Here is a 16,174-nt window from a genome sequence, read left to right on the forward strand (position 1 = left end):
CCTAAGTCTTCACAGTGATCTGTGAGATGTTTTGGCCAATGCATAACACGAAAGGTCAAAAAGAGGACTGATAGATTACTTGCTAACACAATGAGAATCTGTTGTTATTACTGATACATGATGAGAATAATGATACAAAACTCAACATTGTCAAATATTGATAACAGGTTCGTTGACAAAACAAGGCGTGTCTCATAAGGGTGAAATAAATATTCACGCTGCTGTTGCTGTTGCTGTTGATGCTGTCGGTGTCGGCGCTGGGTTGTTGGTTGTCGGTGTCGCTTGTGATGATTTTGAAGCATCAGCCGTCACTGACAGGCATGCTCATGCTCATTCTCTTCCGTCTTCTCTCCCATGCAATGACCTCGTGTCTAGTATCTCCGCCTCTGCTGCATGACTGGTCGACCACCACGACCACCGGTGCGATGAGTCTTTGTGGTTCGCACCGTCTCACGCCGCGAGATGATGTACCATGCGTGAATGACGCCAGGAATCCAGCCTAGCACGCACAGAAGGATGTTGATGAAGAAGTTGGCACCGCATCCGTCACGTAGCAGCACTGCGACGAAGGGTAGGAAGATGGCGAGGAAGTAAAGGCAGACGTTGCCCTATCGAGAGAGACTGTTAGTCGGATGCTAGCACTACATGAGTTGTCGCTAGTGTGCGCGACAGTAAGGTGGTAAAAGACTTACGCTGGATGATTGTCTGGTCGTCATGTTGGAAGGTTGATATAGGGTTTGTTAGGTGTTGGGGGTTGTATAGATTTGATATTTGTATATCAAGTACAGTTTCGCGATGGGTATAGTATATGGGATGGAAAGAATCAGACTAAAGATGGAAGAGACAGATTTATATCTTCAATCGATATGACATGATGGGGGTCCTGTTCTTGAGTTCTATGGCATCATACCAATTACCCACCTGGCCATGCGAGCCGGCACGAGAGATCCGGTCACGCCAGTCTTGTCTACAAGAGATGAGGTCAGCCCTGGAAATTTTGATACGAGCAAGGGACGATCCAAGCTCCCGATATAGACCTGGTAGGATGCTATTACCAGGGAAATCGTGTGCCAAGGAGCAAAAGACTCGTCAGCAGTTTTCTGGAGTTGATGTCGCAAAAGTGTAATATGACGTCGCGAGGCTCTGATGTTGTGGCTTGACAGGTGGCTTTAGAGCCAGCGACGTCGTGTAATGGTGAGTGACGCCACTTTGAGCCACACCTAAGTGTCTTGGCACCATCTAATGGCGCTCTTGGATTTTCCCCAATGACGCACTGTAGAGAGCCTCATCGTTCCTCGATTCCAATCAAATCTCCCGATCGTCTTGAGTCCTAAGAATTTGACAAGATTATGTCCATTTTATTCTGTTGCTGAAGACACTACTACGTCCTGAACTGCTTCGGAAAATGCCAACGACCCGATATTTTCCATGTCACTAGTATTTGCTCTTCGCCATGGCTCGGCGCTCATCTTGTCACGGGGGATAGCGTCATACTTCGAGGCATTTCGGTGGGAATCAGGTTATTGGTACAGCTGACACATTTGTAGACATCCAGGCACTCTTGGGACAAGCACGGCGCAGCATGTCCCGACACATCTCGATGGTTTCGAGAAGCCATCGCAGTTCCTCTTCCTTCCCTACCTTTCAGGTACCTTCTCAGTTCTTTGCGTCTGTTTGCCAGTCGTCCTATCATCCTTTGAGCGAGTGACCGGCTCGTGCCCATGTCGAGAGATCGGATACGTGCTGCGCGACGCCAGTGTTGTCACTGAAAGACTGCGGATGCATTGATCCCAGGATAAGTTTCCTTGAATGCCCCTAAGAGGATGGTACGGCGTTACGAATTGCGCTCATGCAGAACGGCCACCCACGTGGTGTCCCGTGGCTCGTGGCGCGAGGCCCGTGGCTCGATCTGCACCTTTCCCTGGTGCTGTCTCTGCCGTGGTAGAAACGGGAACTCCAATGCAAAGCAACAAGAACATTCAAATCGTGCTGGATGTGAGACATTTCCTGTCATTCTGCGCTGCTGCTCACCAACATCTCCCCACGAACCCACCAATGAGCAAACAAGACTCCTTTGCAATGTGCGCCTTTACTTACCTGTGACCATGAGGGGCTTGCATTATAGGCTTCTGCGATGGCGAATCAACGCCAACTGACTGTTTGACTCATAGTTGAACGAAATCCCCAAGACGAAGTCATGGCCATGCTTTGTCCTGATGACCTGACGGAAATCACGACTGGTGTTGGAGCAAGATTGTCTTCTGGAATCGCGTATGGCTCAAGCTTACAGTGCATCCCTTTCGGATCCGATATCAACGAGCATAGTACTCCCTTTTTCGTGACAGAAGCCCTGACCTGTTGACACATGGCTACCAGGTGGTTGAACAGCTCGCCTCGAAATTTGCCCCATTGTTCAAAATAGCACACGTCCACTAATAGTGAAGCCGACTTACTATGGTAGGTCAGATGTTCAAGTCACGACTCGAATCACGAACTTCGAACATCTCGGCATTCGAAACAATGTACTGCGCATACGCGACTTGTTTGGAGAAAGAGCAGTCTTGAAATCCGACCCATATCCCCGCCAATGCACACCATAATATTAACAAATATGCTGGGGCCGGTGATTTCATGCAGTCTCTGCAGTCGGGCGTGTCTCTCGGTTGCTTTGAAGTGAGCATTAGAGAATTGATCCATGCCAAATTCACATCAAGAATGGGGGCCTGGAAAAGAACTTGTGGATTGCTTCATTGACCCTGATTTGGTCTTGTGCAGTTGGACAAAGTTGAACGCGGACCGGGACGGAACGATCGGTAGATGTGATGTGTGATTTGTGCCTTTGTTTGACTGGCCAGGGGATTTCAAGTCTACTTGCCGACTGTCGGTAATGCAAGCCGCAATCACCCCCCAAGAAGAAAGACCCTCGCAAATGCACCTGTTGACAAGGAGCGCCGCGTTTTGGAATAGGCTAATGGCTACGGACAATCAAGATGAGACTGGTGTGCTGTAGTCAGCAGCAGCAAGACTCCCCCCACAGTAGTACATATCGCACAACCATCTTGATAATAAATGGGGGAGGTGTCGCGGGTTTCTTGGTGTGACTGAAATTTTGCCCAATTTTGGCATGATCATCGTTTCACCTTCAGCGTCCATCACCAAAACTGTTTACCATGATTGCTGAATCGGTTCGCTCTAGGTCAATCATGGACAATTGGTGATAGGGCGGAATGTGACTTTTGATCTGCAATGATCAGCAGAGCCAGATCTTTTGACAAAGACTTGCAACAACACAATTGAGATATGTGGATACAAAATGGGGGTAGACCGTGCACGCCGTGGCAGGTTTGGAGCAGCTGAAAACTACCTTACCTACGTACTACAGGCATACCGATGGTAGTGATTGGGGTACTGTTGGTATAGCCAAGAACATCGAACAACTGTTCTCGACGACGTTGTCAGCACTGGCAGTACCTGAATGATCGCCATGACCCTGCTTGTCAAAAATAACAAGGCAGCTTTCATTCATCCATGGGCGGCACGCATGCTCATTGCTCAGACCTCAGAAACCCCCAGGTTTGTTAACGGCCGTAGCTGGGTAGTGCGAATGCCTAATGGGGATCTGCTCCCCACCAGGTCCCCGAGTCCCCGCTTGTCATAATCAGAGCAGGGATTGGACGAGATTGACTACCGAAAATCGGTAGGGATCTTGAGCTTGGAAAGGTGACTTTTTTACTGTAAGCCGACTGGCGGCTGAGGGGCAGGCACGCAGTGGCTCAAAGGGAGGCACTAGGCACCATGCGTAGGCACTAGCTACCTACCTCCCTAGGTAGGTAGGCATGCAGCAGGGTAAGGCTTCGTTCGATCTAATGAGCGAAACGGCCTCGGGGGCGCTGGAGCAAGCCGATGGGGGTGGAGGTCAGGCGAGGCTAGAGAGAGGCACGGTGGCTGCCCGGCTCCCCCGGTGCCCCCAAACATTGTGCGTGCGCCAGTAATGGAAGGGATAGATTGTTCTGGAGGATACGCACAGATAGTCGATGGCAGCCTAGAAAGAGGAGCATCAGCAAGACGGTGGACTGTGCTCTCTATGAGCAATGTCAGTGTTCTTCTCAGAGCTCTCAATTATCCAACATATACTTTTTGTGACTTCCCCTACTGGGAACAGTCTGAAGGTTATTCTATCTGCCAGTGACGCAGTCAAAAAGGTCGTTAATCAGAATCGACATCAACCAAGCAATCATTACTGAACATGACAATTCAACAAATGGGGCTTCACATGTCGAATACTCCAGTCGAACTCCCTCAAGTACAAACACAATATTGCATCCACCTCTACAGGGCTGTAAGGATCTAGTTGATAAATAGATACCTAGCACGATGGTGGACGGGGTGGAGGAGAGATTGGTCCAAGCCACAAATCTGATGCGAAAGATTAATCCCTGCTGGGCGATTGAGAATGACGGCTGTTCCCTTGGTCCACGTGGCCGCCAGTGGCTCGCCTGTGCTCCGCGGACCATGCTACGCAGACTCCGTACGCACTCTCTGTCCAGCGTTAAGTCCGACCTTTAAGTATCCTCCAGGCGTCAAAGAGGCCTAAATTGGGTACTCTAGCACTCCAGAGGCACCCCTAGCTGATTTACTTCCTTCCAAAATCTACGCGGTTGTTTGAAACCCCCACGCTGGTGCCTGTTCACGCAAGCAATGGCCTCGTCTGGTTCAAATGGAGCATCTTTGAAGCAAAGCCGAGATGAAAGCTTTACTACCGTGACTTGGCTGTCGTTTGCGTTGGCTAGGCCACGGGGTCACAGAAAGTACTTGCTACAGCAGCCTATGCCTGCTACAGAAAATATAGCCGCCCAAATTGCCGAGCTATTGGCCCCTCGGCCCATCCCTCCACTGCTGGTAGCCTACTGAGTAGTCATTTGTCCCATTGCTGGGTTCTTTGCAACTGCTTCTCTTTTCTGACACATGATCTGGATGAAACATTCCATTTCCATGCATCTGTCGACTGTCACATCGACTTTAGACACACGATGCAACAACGTGCGCTTCTACTACCATGATGAGGTGCATATTTTAGGGCCGATGTACAGGAGCCAGAGTGGAAGTTTTGTGGCTTGCGAAGAGACGCAAGGATCGGCGACTATCGCTGGCTTGGAGAAGGTGGAGGCCTCTCGAGGGGGGAGGTCTGCACAAGGTTCACACTTCAAGTCTTTGACGCGGCGCCTGGAAAGGGTTCCACCCACCCACTACTGCCAGTCACCGAATCCCTGAGTAGGCCAAACGGCGCGATGATGGGGGATTCCTTTGTCCATTATTGCAAATGTCTCTCCCAAGGGGTATCCCACTCGGGTTTCTTCTGTGAGAAGGGTAAAGCGGCCGATCTCCTTGGCCAAACGGAATGTCCCTCATCCACCTGGATCCGGGCTGTGCCCGTTGATCATACATTTATTATACTGTGCTTAGTTAATAACTCGGTCCGAGGCTTGGATATTGTATATCTGTGGGATTCGTTGGCTGTAGCAGTACAACTGGTAGCTGCCAAGTCAAACATGTGTCAGTGAAGCAGAGCACAGGTACATGCTACTGTATGGCATCACATTCGATGGAGGTGGCTGTCGACTCGACTGCTGTCGTGATGACTCTTGACGTGTGACCCTGCATTGTCTGAGAGACAAGCCCCGCCTCGTTCTGACGTTTCGAGAGGCCTCAGATAATTCCATCACCATTCACCTGACCGCCATGGTTTGGTCTTTATGCAATAGATGAAACTCATGGATCAACATGAAGCGTGTTTGCCATTCGGTCATGGCATCCATGATTGTCTATTCTTACTCGGTCTTTTCCTTGGGGTTCTGAGATTGCCCTCTTACCCCCAGCTGGCTCAGACTGGGTGTGACACATGTGCGTAATCGACCTATCGCTTCTATCCGAAGTTGGCAGGGATGTCAAAATCTGCATGAAGGATTCTGCAACTCGTTCCGCAAACGTCACGAACCCTCGAGCATTGAGAAATAACAGCTAAAAGTATAGGGCAAAGCTGACTTAAGGGCTGCTTCCAGTCCAGATTGTATCCGTTGTTTGTTAGCAGTTTGACATTTCGTTGATTGAAGTATCCGGCCAGCCCAGATAGACCTTGCCGTCTGGAAACCAGTGCTTGTACATACAGTCTTGCCAGTGTTCAACAGCTATTGCTTGAAACAAGCTGCGGGCCGTACGGTAGTTCACGCCAGAAAGTGGGCTCTGGGATAGAACGATCAACATTGCCATATGAAATCAAGTTCGATCTCAGATTGAGGTACTTCCAGGCCAAATCAGTAGCAGTGGTTAGAGACTCGTGACTAGCTCAAAGCCCCCGCCAAGCTGCGTAAGAACTTGGATAATGCCTGAATTCGGAAGTCAAGTCAATGCTTGGCCCCGTCTCATTGAGAGAGCATGTCAGGCAGGAAAGTGACTTGCAGCAGGCACGTGAGCACACAGTTCATTCTGCACCAAACAGAGTCTTGATGGACATGTCGCTTGGTCCTCATCGGCAGGTCAATGGAGCAGCGATGGACAACGCAACCACAGCCTGTATGTACAGCAACTGTAGGAATTAAATCATGTGCGTGTGGCCAGGACCGCGTAGGCATAGACCCCCGCCCACAATATGCCAACGCAACTCTGTCCTCCAATCCTGTGTTTTCGCGGGGCTTCTCAATCTCTGACTTGACCAGCCAGAAATGTTCCCACAGTTACACCTACCAGTGTGGTTCTCTGTTTAGAGACGATCAGGTCGATCCCCAGTCTGATGGCTGAGAAGCCCCCTCGTGCTTCCAAGGACCCTGGTCGTTCCGACTGAGCATGAAAAATGCCACCTTTGCCATGCCACCAAGCATCCTCTGGGTTGCACTTTCCCCTAGCCAAGTACAAACAGGTGAGTGATAATAGTGATGTGTATTTCGGCTCGACCTTCAGTTCTGGGCGGCACACTCAAGAGCCATGGCCTGTGCTCACCTGCGGCTGTAGCCAAACGACAGTGGAAGTTTAACAAGAGATTGTGATCGAGAATTGTGAGGCATAGCCGGAGGATCCCGCCGACGGACCCAGTAGCGTCCACCTGTCAGGCATCGAGCGCCGATGGGGGCCTCATCGGCCCTAGAGGCGCCCCGCTAGAGGCTAGCTCCAGTGTAGGTGCAGCCCCACGGCCACCAGTTTAGGCATACCCTGGTACCTGGACATGACTCCCACCCTCCAAATTGTGAAGCGTGCATAGGCACAGGCACGACAGGACAGGCGACAGGCGATGCACTTGGACTTGCGTGCATCGCATCAACGCACGCACCAGTGTGACTCTTTGCGCCAGTCATGTGTTACGAGGCCACCCCCGGCTCGAACAAGGTCAGGTCCCTCAGGTCCACTGGTCAACGGTTCTTCCTTCTCTATCGACCGTTCTAATGTACCAGGGTCGCTCAAGGTCACTTTACGTACGATGTGGTCCATCTCCGCCCACTGACCAGTAGTTTGAATTCATTATTGCACTGGGCATCCCAGGGCCTTCATTTTCCCTCTCATCCTCTCTGGACCTCTACTCCCGGACCGATACCAACGCCGGCCGGCTGCGTTGTTAAGCATCCCCCCTCGACTTCCTCCCCACCCGCACTTTCAAAGACCAACTTTTGTTCTGGCTTGATTGATCAATGATCACCCCCCGACCCTGCCTCTTCACTAAGTCCAACTCAACCTGGCCGTTACATCTACTTCCACCGCCTTACTCAAATCTCCTCCCATTTGTCCATCATCGGCTTTTATTGGAAACTCTATGCTCCTCGCAAGACTTCACGCTGGCTTATTCCTGTGACAGCGGGCAGCCCCAGATCTAGACACCGCTTCCTTTCCACCATCTTTCAGATTTCTCCCTCCCTCCTCATCTTTGTCTCAACCTCACTTACGTCCTCCATCCTTCCTCCGCACACTCCACCTCGAAAACCCTACCCAGTCTCGTTACCCTACCCGCCTGTGGTTTCGACGAATCCTCTATCTCACACCACACCGAGCATCTTCAACCCATCATCCTTGAATCTTCAAACCCTACGAACCCTGCCTGTTTGGATCGGTCCTTTCTGACGATTGGCACTTCATCGGCATCTGTCTTGGAGTCGATCATCGTCCTTACATCACCAAGATCTTCACCGCATTCTCTTTAAACCTTACCTCCCTCTTAATATCCAATCCTGCAGACCAGATTATCGACTTCTTTGGTTACCCCATTGCATTCGGCCTCTCACCGATCCCAGATTTTACACAGGTCATGTCTTAGTCCGGACATTCGAAAGGTCTTTGACAGAATAATCGATCAAAGCTCTCGCTGCCTCCACCATGGCTCAAATTATGAGTGCTCATTCGAGCTTTGTCTACCTCGTCGAAAATATTCCAAACTGGCAGAGAGAGGTCAACACTTTGGCCTACCGGGCTCACGTTAAAAACACCGAATTTGTTGCTGAATATGCTCGTTTAGTCAATCAGATCCGACCGAAAAGGAAAAAGACACCGTCTCTTGCTTCACTCAACAATGGCGATGGAAAAGCCATTGATCGCCCTGAGTCCGTCAGCTCTTCTTCGTCGTCCCTCGACCGAGTCGAAATCGATCCCTTTGAAGCCGGAAATAAATATTTGTATGCACAAGCCCGAAGGAAGAGAAAGCCAGGATCCGTCATCCGCTCTGCAGCCTCCGGACCCCAGAAGTTCAGGAACAAAAACCAAGTCGTGGTGTACTATGACGGATTTATGCAAGAGCACTTGGACGCCTTGGTCCGACTGGTGGGCAACGGCCGCAACAACCTGCGCAAGGGCAAAAATTCCCTTGTCGCCGCTCGTGGATTCCAACTCCCTCGACTGACACGGACTTTGGTGAGAGACTTCAATACCCTGGACGACAACAAGTCACGGAGTACGTCGGCGTTACCGGGCAAGCAAAAGACGGAACCTTCGTCCGAACAAGAAGTGACTAATCACGAGGCCACTTTCCTTCAGGTTGACAAAGAACTTGAATCCATCCAGTCTCTTTGTGAGGTTGCTGCACATCAGTTTCTTCGAGACGGAGATTGCCAAACGGAGATGGATATACTCAAGCAAAAACTCAAGGATCTACACGTGAGGGTCAAGTCCACGGCTGAAGTGTTGAGTAAGTTCGAAGCCACACAACAGTCCCAGTCCGAGGCCCTCGATTTATCACTGTCGGATTTCCCCCGCGGGAGTGACTCTGACGCCACACTCTCGACCCGACCGTCTTTAGATGTGCTTCATACCCCGAAACTCGGGGTTGGCTCTCTTCCAGGCATGCCTCATTCACTTGGTCATAAGCTATCGAGGCCAGGCTTTTTCAGTGCTCCAGATATCGGTTCACATGCAGAGCCTCCGCTCTTGGTCGCCGATGACATCGAAGTCGATGATGACAGTGACCCAGAGGACTTTCTAGTCGACGTGACGTCGTTCCGTATGGCGAGAACTCGAGCCTGATACAAGGCCCTTATCGTCACCATCAACAACAACAGCAGCAACAACAACATCACCATCATTTGTTACATCTTAGCGTTTTCATTGTCATTTTGTCGGCATTGGTTTCCTGCACATTAGCGAGTTCTTGACTATAATACAAAAGAAAGCATACGGTGCGAGTATGGGAAGCTCCTGCACCAAGGATATGGAATATTTGGTTGGCGGGCGGAGACTCGAGTGGCCGATGACGCGTGCCACCGCATGTCAAGATGACATCTTGAACAACTCCGCACCCCAGACCAATGGATCAACGGCTACGAGACCGGACATACCGCTCCGGGATCTTGAATAAGCCAATCAAGCAGAATTTTATGAATGGAGAGTGAAGAAGAAATGTGCACGAGACTGTCACGGCCGCTGGATTTCCTTTACTGGGGGGATATTTTGAGATATTGGGAAGGGGGCTCTCTCGGGATGGGATGGAGCGCGGGGCCGATGGGAATCAGTCAATCTGGGAGGACGGGAGTGAGCGATTTGAGCGATGAGAGGTGTATCTATTTGCCTTGATTTTCGACACATGAGAATCGGCCAACTACAACAACCAAACAACCAAACACCACCATACTAAACCCATCAAGATGGAAGTCAAATCGATCCGCAGAGCCATTATTGGCCATGTGAGTCAGTCTCCTGCGTCTTGAATCGGTGATGGGAAACCTGGGGGAACACGAGAGGAAGAATGGGATTGTGAAGTTTCCAGGGAATGAGGGATCTCAATTAAGTTTCCTTTTGATCTCGCCAGCCAAATGCCTAAGTAGCCACACAATGTTGGGAAGCACTGAATACGCGTGTATTCCCAGTCAATGATCATTCTTAGACCAACCCAGTATATGGCTCATTTGATGGTTCTGAGTGTATGTAGCTTCTGTACGCGTGGGAACGTGCAAACTTGGGATTCACGTTATGTCGAGTCATCTGAACATTGATTGATTCGCCGCTTGTCTATTTTGTGCATGTGGGTATCTATCTCTGTCTATATCTCATCCTCACATATCTCCCACCCCTCACCGACCGTACCAATGCGTTGTGAGTGGGGGATATACGAGACAAGTGTTTTGGAACCAGGCCACCGACATGTCGTCCACTTGAGTACAAGGTGACTGCTCTGTGAGTGTTACCAAGTCCAGACGCGGACTGAAGAGGCAAACTGCTTCAAGTAAGACATGTGTTCATGGGTATGGCATAGCATGGTATGGCAGTGGCCCCTTCGTATTCTAAACGGCGGAGAATATGGTGATGCATCTGAGATTCAAAGCTCTCTAGAATATGAGCAGACCACCGTGACTCACATCTTCAAGACAATGTCGCCAATTCAGTTGTGGTGGTTGTTGCAGCATCGCGACAGTGGCCTGACCTAAAGCGTAGGATCATTTCCCGTGACCTGACTTGATGCCTCAAGTGTGTCAATCATGACATGATGAGCACAACTCGTCCTCCTTTGGGTGCGGACGCTGGTCAGATGCTTTAAAGGTGTCAATTTTGGAGGATCCTGTGGGATGCAATGGCCTTGGCCAGTGCATGGATGGTGGTATCAAGTCATCAGATCGGGTGCAGTATCGTTGATTTTGTGGTGAAAGCAACAGATCACCCGCCATTGCTCACCGACGCACTAGTGCCCGCTGCGGTGGCTTGTGATTGCCCTGTCTTTGATCTTGCTTCTTGGACTACCCCCCAGAACAGTTGTTTCTTGACGTCGCTTGCCAGTAAACCTGCGGCTTCTTCTCCTGCAATCTTGCTGCCTCCTCTAATGACCTTTTCCAAGGAACCATCCCGCACCACTTTGAAATTTGTCTCACCGTTGCCGGCGAGTTCTGGTTGCTGACGACTGATGGTGGTGCCAGCCTTTTGTCTCTTTGCGGCTTCATGGATTTTCACTGCATGGTCGGCAATCTGCTTGTTGGAGTAGCCACGGTTGGTGAAGAGTGGAGATTGAGAGATGGTGGAGGTCCAGTATTTATTCCAGAGCAGGCCCAATAGGTGAGAGTCGAGGGTGGATTTGTAATGTTGGACTTCAAGGGCATAGTATGAATTGGCGTGAGCTCCAAAGTCCTCAATCTTACCAGTGGGGATGGCTTGAAAGTCGTCACTGTCGTCAGTAAATTGTTTATTTGTGGGACGCTGGCTCTCGGTATATGTCCTAAAGGCACCTATCTCGACCTTTCCCGCAGAGACGGTGCGGTCAGGATCAATGACAACCGCAACAAATGGATCATTGACCATCTGATGGGTCATCTGAGTATTGACATCAATCCCAGAGAGCCAGCAGCCGTAGCCTGGATGAGAATGGTACCATCCTACAGCATTTTCCAACTGACCACCGCGATCTCGAGCTGCGATGCCAAAGTTGACCATGTATTCGTCGGCGTCAGCCTGTGCGTTCACTCTCGTCTCTGTGCCTTCGACGGGGAGTCTAAAGGCGTCGGTAATGACGAGTGATTTGCCAGAAATATAGCCAATCATCAAACCCATGATCTCAATGCTGCCGCCGGAACGAGCATGTGTGGTCATCTTGAGTAGAGCGAGGGCGGAAATGCGGACTGAGGTGAAATAGTTGGGGTCTTTTTTCCATGGTGCAGCATTTTGCAGAGCTCTGTAAGCCTCAGAGTCAGGGAGATCGTAAAGAGAATTTTCGGTAGGGTCGATGGTGATGATGTTATTTTGGGCCTCCCATTCTCGGAAGGCTGCGAGGGTAGACATGGTTGATGGTGGAGGATGGGGATGTCGGAGAGGGAGGGGTGGCAGACGGATCTGAGGATCGTAGGATTGTGACCAGTACGGAAGGGTGTTGATGAGTTTGTTTGAGTGATGGGAGTTTGTAGAGGAAGAGTGGTCGAGACTAGTGAACGGCGCAAGATGGAAGCTGCAATGAGATATTGTGGCAGATTGTTGTCAAGATCGAGGAAGGAGGGCATTTGGTGCTGAATGTCTAAGGCTTGATGATGATATTAACCACCTGCAATGTTCTGTGCAGATTGGCCGGGCGCTGCCGCGGTTGCAGTTGGTTCTCCATACCTAGGTACTTTATAATGTCCCAGGACCAAAGATCCTCCGACCCGACAGCTTGACTTGGCGAGTCAGTCCCCCATAGAAATCGCCTGGGTTCTGAGTCGGGGGCCGAGGGGCGTGTTTCGAGGTCAAGGGCCGGGGGCTTCTCGGACTGCTGGTATGCCTTTTCCCCCCTAGCCCGGGGGCCGAGGGGCCTAAGGCTGTAATACTGAACGACCGTTAGTAACCTGTCTCTTCATTGATGCCTTTGATATGGAAGTGCCTTATACTTATACGCTCATCTCGTCATATTCTCTTCTTTGCCCTAAAAGTACCTAGTAATAGATCTTCGTCATATCTACGTCGCCAAAGTCGACACTGTCTCTCAGAAGACTGCTCTCTATGCCCCTCGTTGCCAACGATTGCGCCATCGGTGATATTCCTGGGCAACACCGTCAACAATGTAAGACCACCCACAACAGTCTCAGCACTTCTGTAAGCTAGGAAAGTCTGAGTCAAAGCCACAAATCTTGGGAGTATGCCTGACCTCATAATTACTTTGAAATTCCATGTTGGCTAAGACTTCTTGGTCCGCCCGGACAAGCACGACAAGCTCAATCTCGAAGCTAAGCATCCAGTGAGTGCGAGTGAGACATACGAAAGGTATCACGGACATGCATCAACCCTTGAACATGCTCGAGGTCGTCTGATGGTACCGATATCGCCTGTCCTTAGAGCCGAATTTTCTTCTCAATGTCACCTTGTGGTGCTGGCCAAAATTTTGCTATGGTATAATCTAATCCCAGTATGACGAATAGCCTTCGGCCCATCTCGACCGCGACCGCTGTGCCCCAGTCCTAGCAACCAGCACCACCACCAATGTCTTTTGACATTCGAGGAGAAAAAAGAGATGTGGAATCCCGGTCCTTCTTATCTGAGACCAATCAGTTCCTAATCATTCGCTTCGGTGTTGGTTTAACATCCAGTGATGGAATTGCGTGCTTTGGACTTGTGTTGGCCTCGACCGAGAGGACTAACCATCATCCATATATAAGACTCAAACGGTCGGTCAAGCTTTGCCACAATGCTTCGTTGGCGATCATCGTATTCTCTCCGATTCGAACCTCTTGGCCTTGTTCTTCGCTCCTCATGGCTACATCAAAAGAAACACAGGTCAATGCGTCGACCCTTGACGTCGAATCTGGGTCCTCGACCTCAAATAGCTCGCAAGAACATGTTCAGAAGACTACCTCGACATGGAAGGGCTATCTATGGGATACATGGGATCTTCCTAAAGAGGAACGATGGCTTCTGTTCAAAGTCGACGCTTTTGTCTTGACTTTTGCTTCGGTAAGATATCTTCCTCCTGTTTACGTACAGACTATTATAGCCACTAACGAGGTTCTTGTGAATTTGGTAGATTGGCTACTTTCTCAAAAACCTTGATCAATACAACGTCAACAACGCATTCCTCAGTGGTATGCAAGAGGACCTCTCCATGTATGGAAATCAACTGGTCACAAGCACTTCCATCTGGACCGTGGGCTATGTCATTGGACAGATACCCTCCAATCTACTGTTGACAAGGCTGTCACCTCGGATAGTCATTCCCACTGTATGTCAACAATATTTGCTGTCTGTCAAAACCTGTCGTCTGACTTGATCACCACAGCTCGAACTGGGCTGGGGAGTCGCAACAATCGCTACCTCCGCCGTGAAGTCATACAAGGCGCTGTATGCGTTGAGGTTCCTGGTTGGTCTATTCGAGTAAGTCCCTTCTCTACAGCGTAGGTCTCATTCAGATTGTTGATTGTACTCTCCTCAGGTCTGGCTTCTACCCTGGAATTCACTATCTCCTCGGCAGCTGGTATACTCCTCGTGAGCTTGGCAAGCGAGCTATGATTTTCTGGCTGGCCGGCTCTATGGGACAACTCTTCAGTGGCTTCCTACAAGCTGCCGCATATACCGGCCTCAATGGAGTTCATGGAAGAGCCGGATGGAGATGGCTTTTCATCGTTGATGGCATCATTACCCTACCCCTGGCACTTGCAGGCTACGCCTTCTTCCCAAACCTGCCTCAAGAAGATAACAAAACATGGTGGACGACACAGGCAGAGCATGAACTGTCAGTGAAGCGTATGAATGCCATCGGTCGTGCTGGCAAGGAACCCTGGACGTGGCCTAAGTTCAAGAGAGTCTTTCTCAGCTGGCATCCTTATGTTCTACGTGAGTCTTTTGTGTGATTTCTCCGTTCCAAATGCTGATTACCAGATACAGCCATGCTCTATGTTATCTGGAACAACGGTGGCTTTCAACCAGCCATGGGTTTCTGGCTGAAGAGCTTCAATAAAGAACCTTATCCAGTTCCTGGCACGCACTTCACCATTCCCCAAATCAATTACCGTGAGTCTTTCTCAGTTCGCCTATGTTTACCCTCACTGACTCTAGCTTAGTGCCCAATGTTACAATTGGCGTGTTCATCGGCATGGCATTCTTATGGGGTTGGCTGTCCGACGGGCCCCTCCGCGGTCGACGTTACCCGTTCATCTACGCGGGTGCTATAATCAACGTACGTGTGCCAGGGACAAGGTTTTCCGCTCTACAGAACGTACTGATATTTGATTGCAGCTGATCTTTGCCGTTGTTCTCCGCCAAATGCCGTTGTATGACAACATACAGGGTCGAAAAGTGGTTTACTGGCTGAGTCAAATCGGATTCGGAGCTGGCCCACTCATCTTGAGTTGGATCAATGAAATCTGCTCGGCCGACACGGAGAAGAGAGCATTGCTCGTGGCAGCAGGCAATGATTTTGCCTATGTCGTCCAAGCAGTAGCTCCGAACTTTGTGTGGAAGACCACCGACTTTCCAGCCGCAAGAAAGGGTTACACGTGGTCGCTTGTGCTTCAGATTCTCCTCGGTAAGTGTTCCTCCTTGCACTACATTCTCGGACGTTCGAGACTCTTGAGAACTGACCGGTACCACTTGCACAGTTCTGTGGACCGCTCTTATCCAAATCTTGCTTTGGCGAGATAGGCGAGCTGAAGCAAGAAGGAAAGTCAGTCAAGTCGCTGAGTCGGAAGAAGAAGGAGAAAACTCCATTGGACACAGGGATGCGGATAGGAAACGCATTAGCTTTGACGCGGTGGCGATCACGCCTGCGGCAGGACCTATCAGTCAGTAATGACAATACATATCAGGCATCTCAAGTAGTATAGCATGAGGTGCCTGGTCTCTATACACCTTATATGAGGTCGATGAATTTCAAGATGTGAGGACAGCGATAATGAATATTCTTCAGAGACTCCACGAGCTCCCAAAATCCGAACATTCCACCTATCCTGATCTCTAACGTGCTGATCGTTAGCGGAGTTCAATCGAGAAACCTACGCAGGGCAGCGGACTTTGTCCTCAACTCCTTGACAACCAAAAGTCAATGCTAGATATGGGATAGATTCTTCGAGCTGAATGATCACGCAACATTAAGTTCGACAACAACAACATACCAAGCTAGGCAGTGGAACAAAACAACAAACCTACCCACCCCCATCCATCTCCAAGTCCTCATCTCCAAGTCCTGGAACATAGCTGCAACCAGTACATTGATGAGGGGCAAAGGTATAGATAGACTGGCACGTCAAGTCCTTATATCCAGCCT

At 50.1% G+C, this 16,174-nt stretch overlaps 3 protein-coding genes across 3 annotated transcripts; 2 read left to right on the forward strand and 1 right to left on the reverse strand.

Moving 5' to 3' along the window:
• The first annotated feature begins 7,671 nt into the window (after positions 1–7,671).
• On the forward strand, positions 7,672–10,360 carry PV10_04770 (uncharacterized protein). The gene has a single exon (XM_016369350.1). It carries the CDS (start codon positions 8,356–8,358, stop codon positions 9,493–9,495), a length of 1,140 nt encoding a protein of 379 aa, XP_016225138.1. The 5' UTR covers positions 7,672–8,355; the 3' UTR covers positions 9,496–10,360.
• An 89-nt stretch (positions 10,361–10,449) lies between these two features.
• On the reverse strand, positions 10,450–12,410 carry PV10_04771 (uncharacterized protein). The gene has a single exon (XM_016369351.1). The coding sequence runs from the start codon at positions 12,229–12,231 to the stop codon at positions 11,119–11,121; it is 1,113 nt and encodes a 370-aa protein (XP_016225139.1). The 5' UTR covers positions 12,232–12,410; the 3' UTR covers positions 10,450–11,118.
• A 1,023-nt stretch (positions 12,411–13,433) lies between these two features.
• Positions 13,434–15,769, forward strand: PV10_04772 (uncharacterized protein). Its single transcript, XM_016369352.1, has 8 exons — positions 13,434–13,869; positions 13,940–14,134; positions 14,192–14,286; positions 14,345–14,745; positions 14,797–14,922; positions 14,973–15,088; positions 15,148–15,436; positions 15,510–15,769. Exons 1-8 carry the CDS (start codon positions 13,669–13,671, stop codon positions 15,698–15,700), a joined length of 1,614 nt encoding a protein of 537 aa, XP_016225140.1. The 5' UTR covers positions 13,434–13,668; the 3' UTR covers positions 15,701–15,769.
• The last annotated feature ends 405 nt before the right edge of the window (positions 15,770–16,174 follow it).

The sequence above is a fragment of the Exophiala mesophila genome (genome assembly GCF_000836275.1).
Source record: "Exophiala mesophila strain CBS 40295 unplaced genomic scaffold supercont1.3, whole genome shotgun sequence".
Taxonomy (NCBI): Eukaryota; Fungi; Ascomycota; class Eurotiomycetes; order Chaetothyriales; family Herpotrichiellaceae; genus Exophiala; species Exophiala mesophila.

Coding starts and splice junctions, on each gene's coding strand:
- PV10_04770 (XM_016369350.1), top strand. CDS start 8,356: ATGGCTCAAATTATGAGTGCTCATTCGAGCTTTGTCTACCTCGTCGAA.
- PV10_04771 (XM_016369351.1), bottom strand. CDS start 12,231: ATGTCTACCCTCGCAGCCTTCCGAGAATGGGAGGCCCAAAATAACATC.
- PV10_04772 (XM_016369352.1), top strand. CDS start 13,669: ATGGCTACATCAAAAGAAACACAGGTCAATGCGTCGACCCTTGACGTC. Junction 15,089..15,147: donor ACGCGGGTGCTATAATCAAC/GTACGTGTGCCA, acceptor ATTTGATTGCAG/CTGATCTTTGCCGTTGTTCT. Junction 15,437..15,509: donor TGTGCTTCAGATTCTCCTCG/GTAAGTGTTCCT, acceptor CCACTTGCACAG/TTCTGTGGACCGCTCTTATC.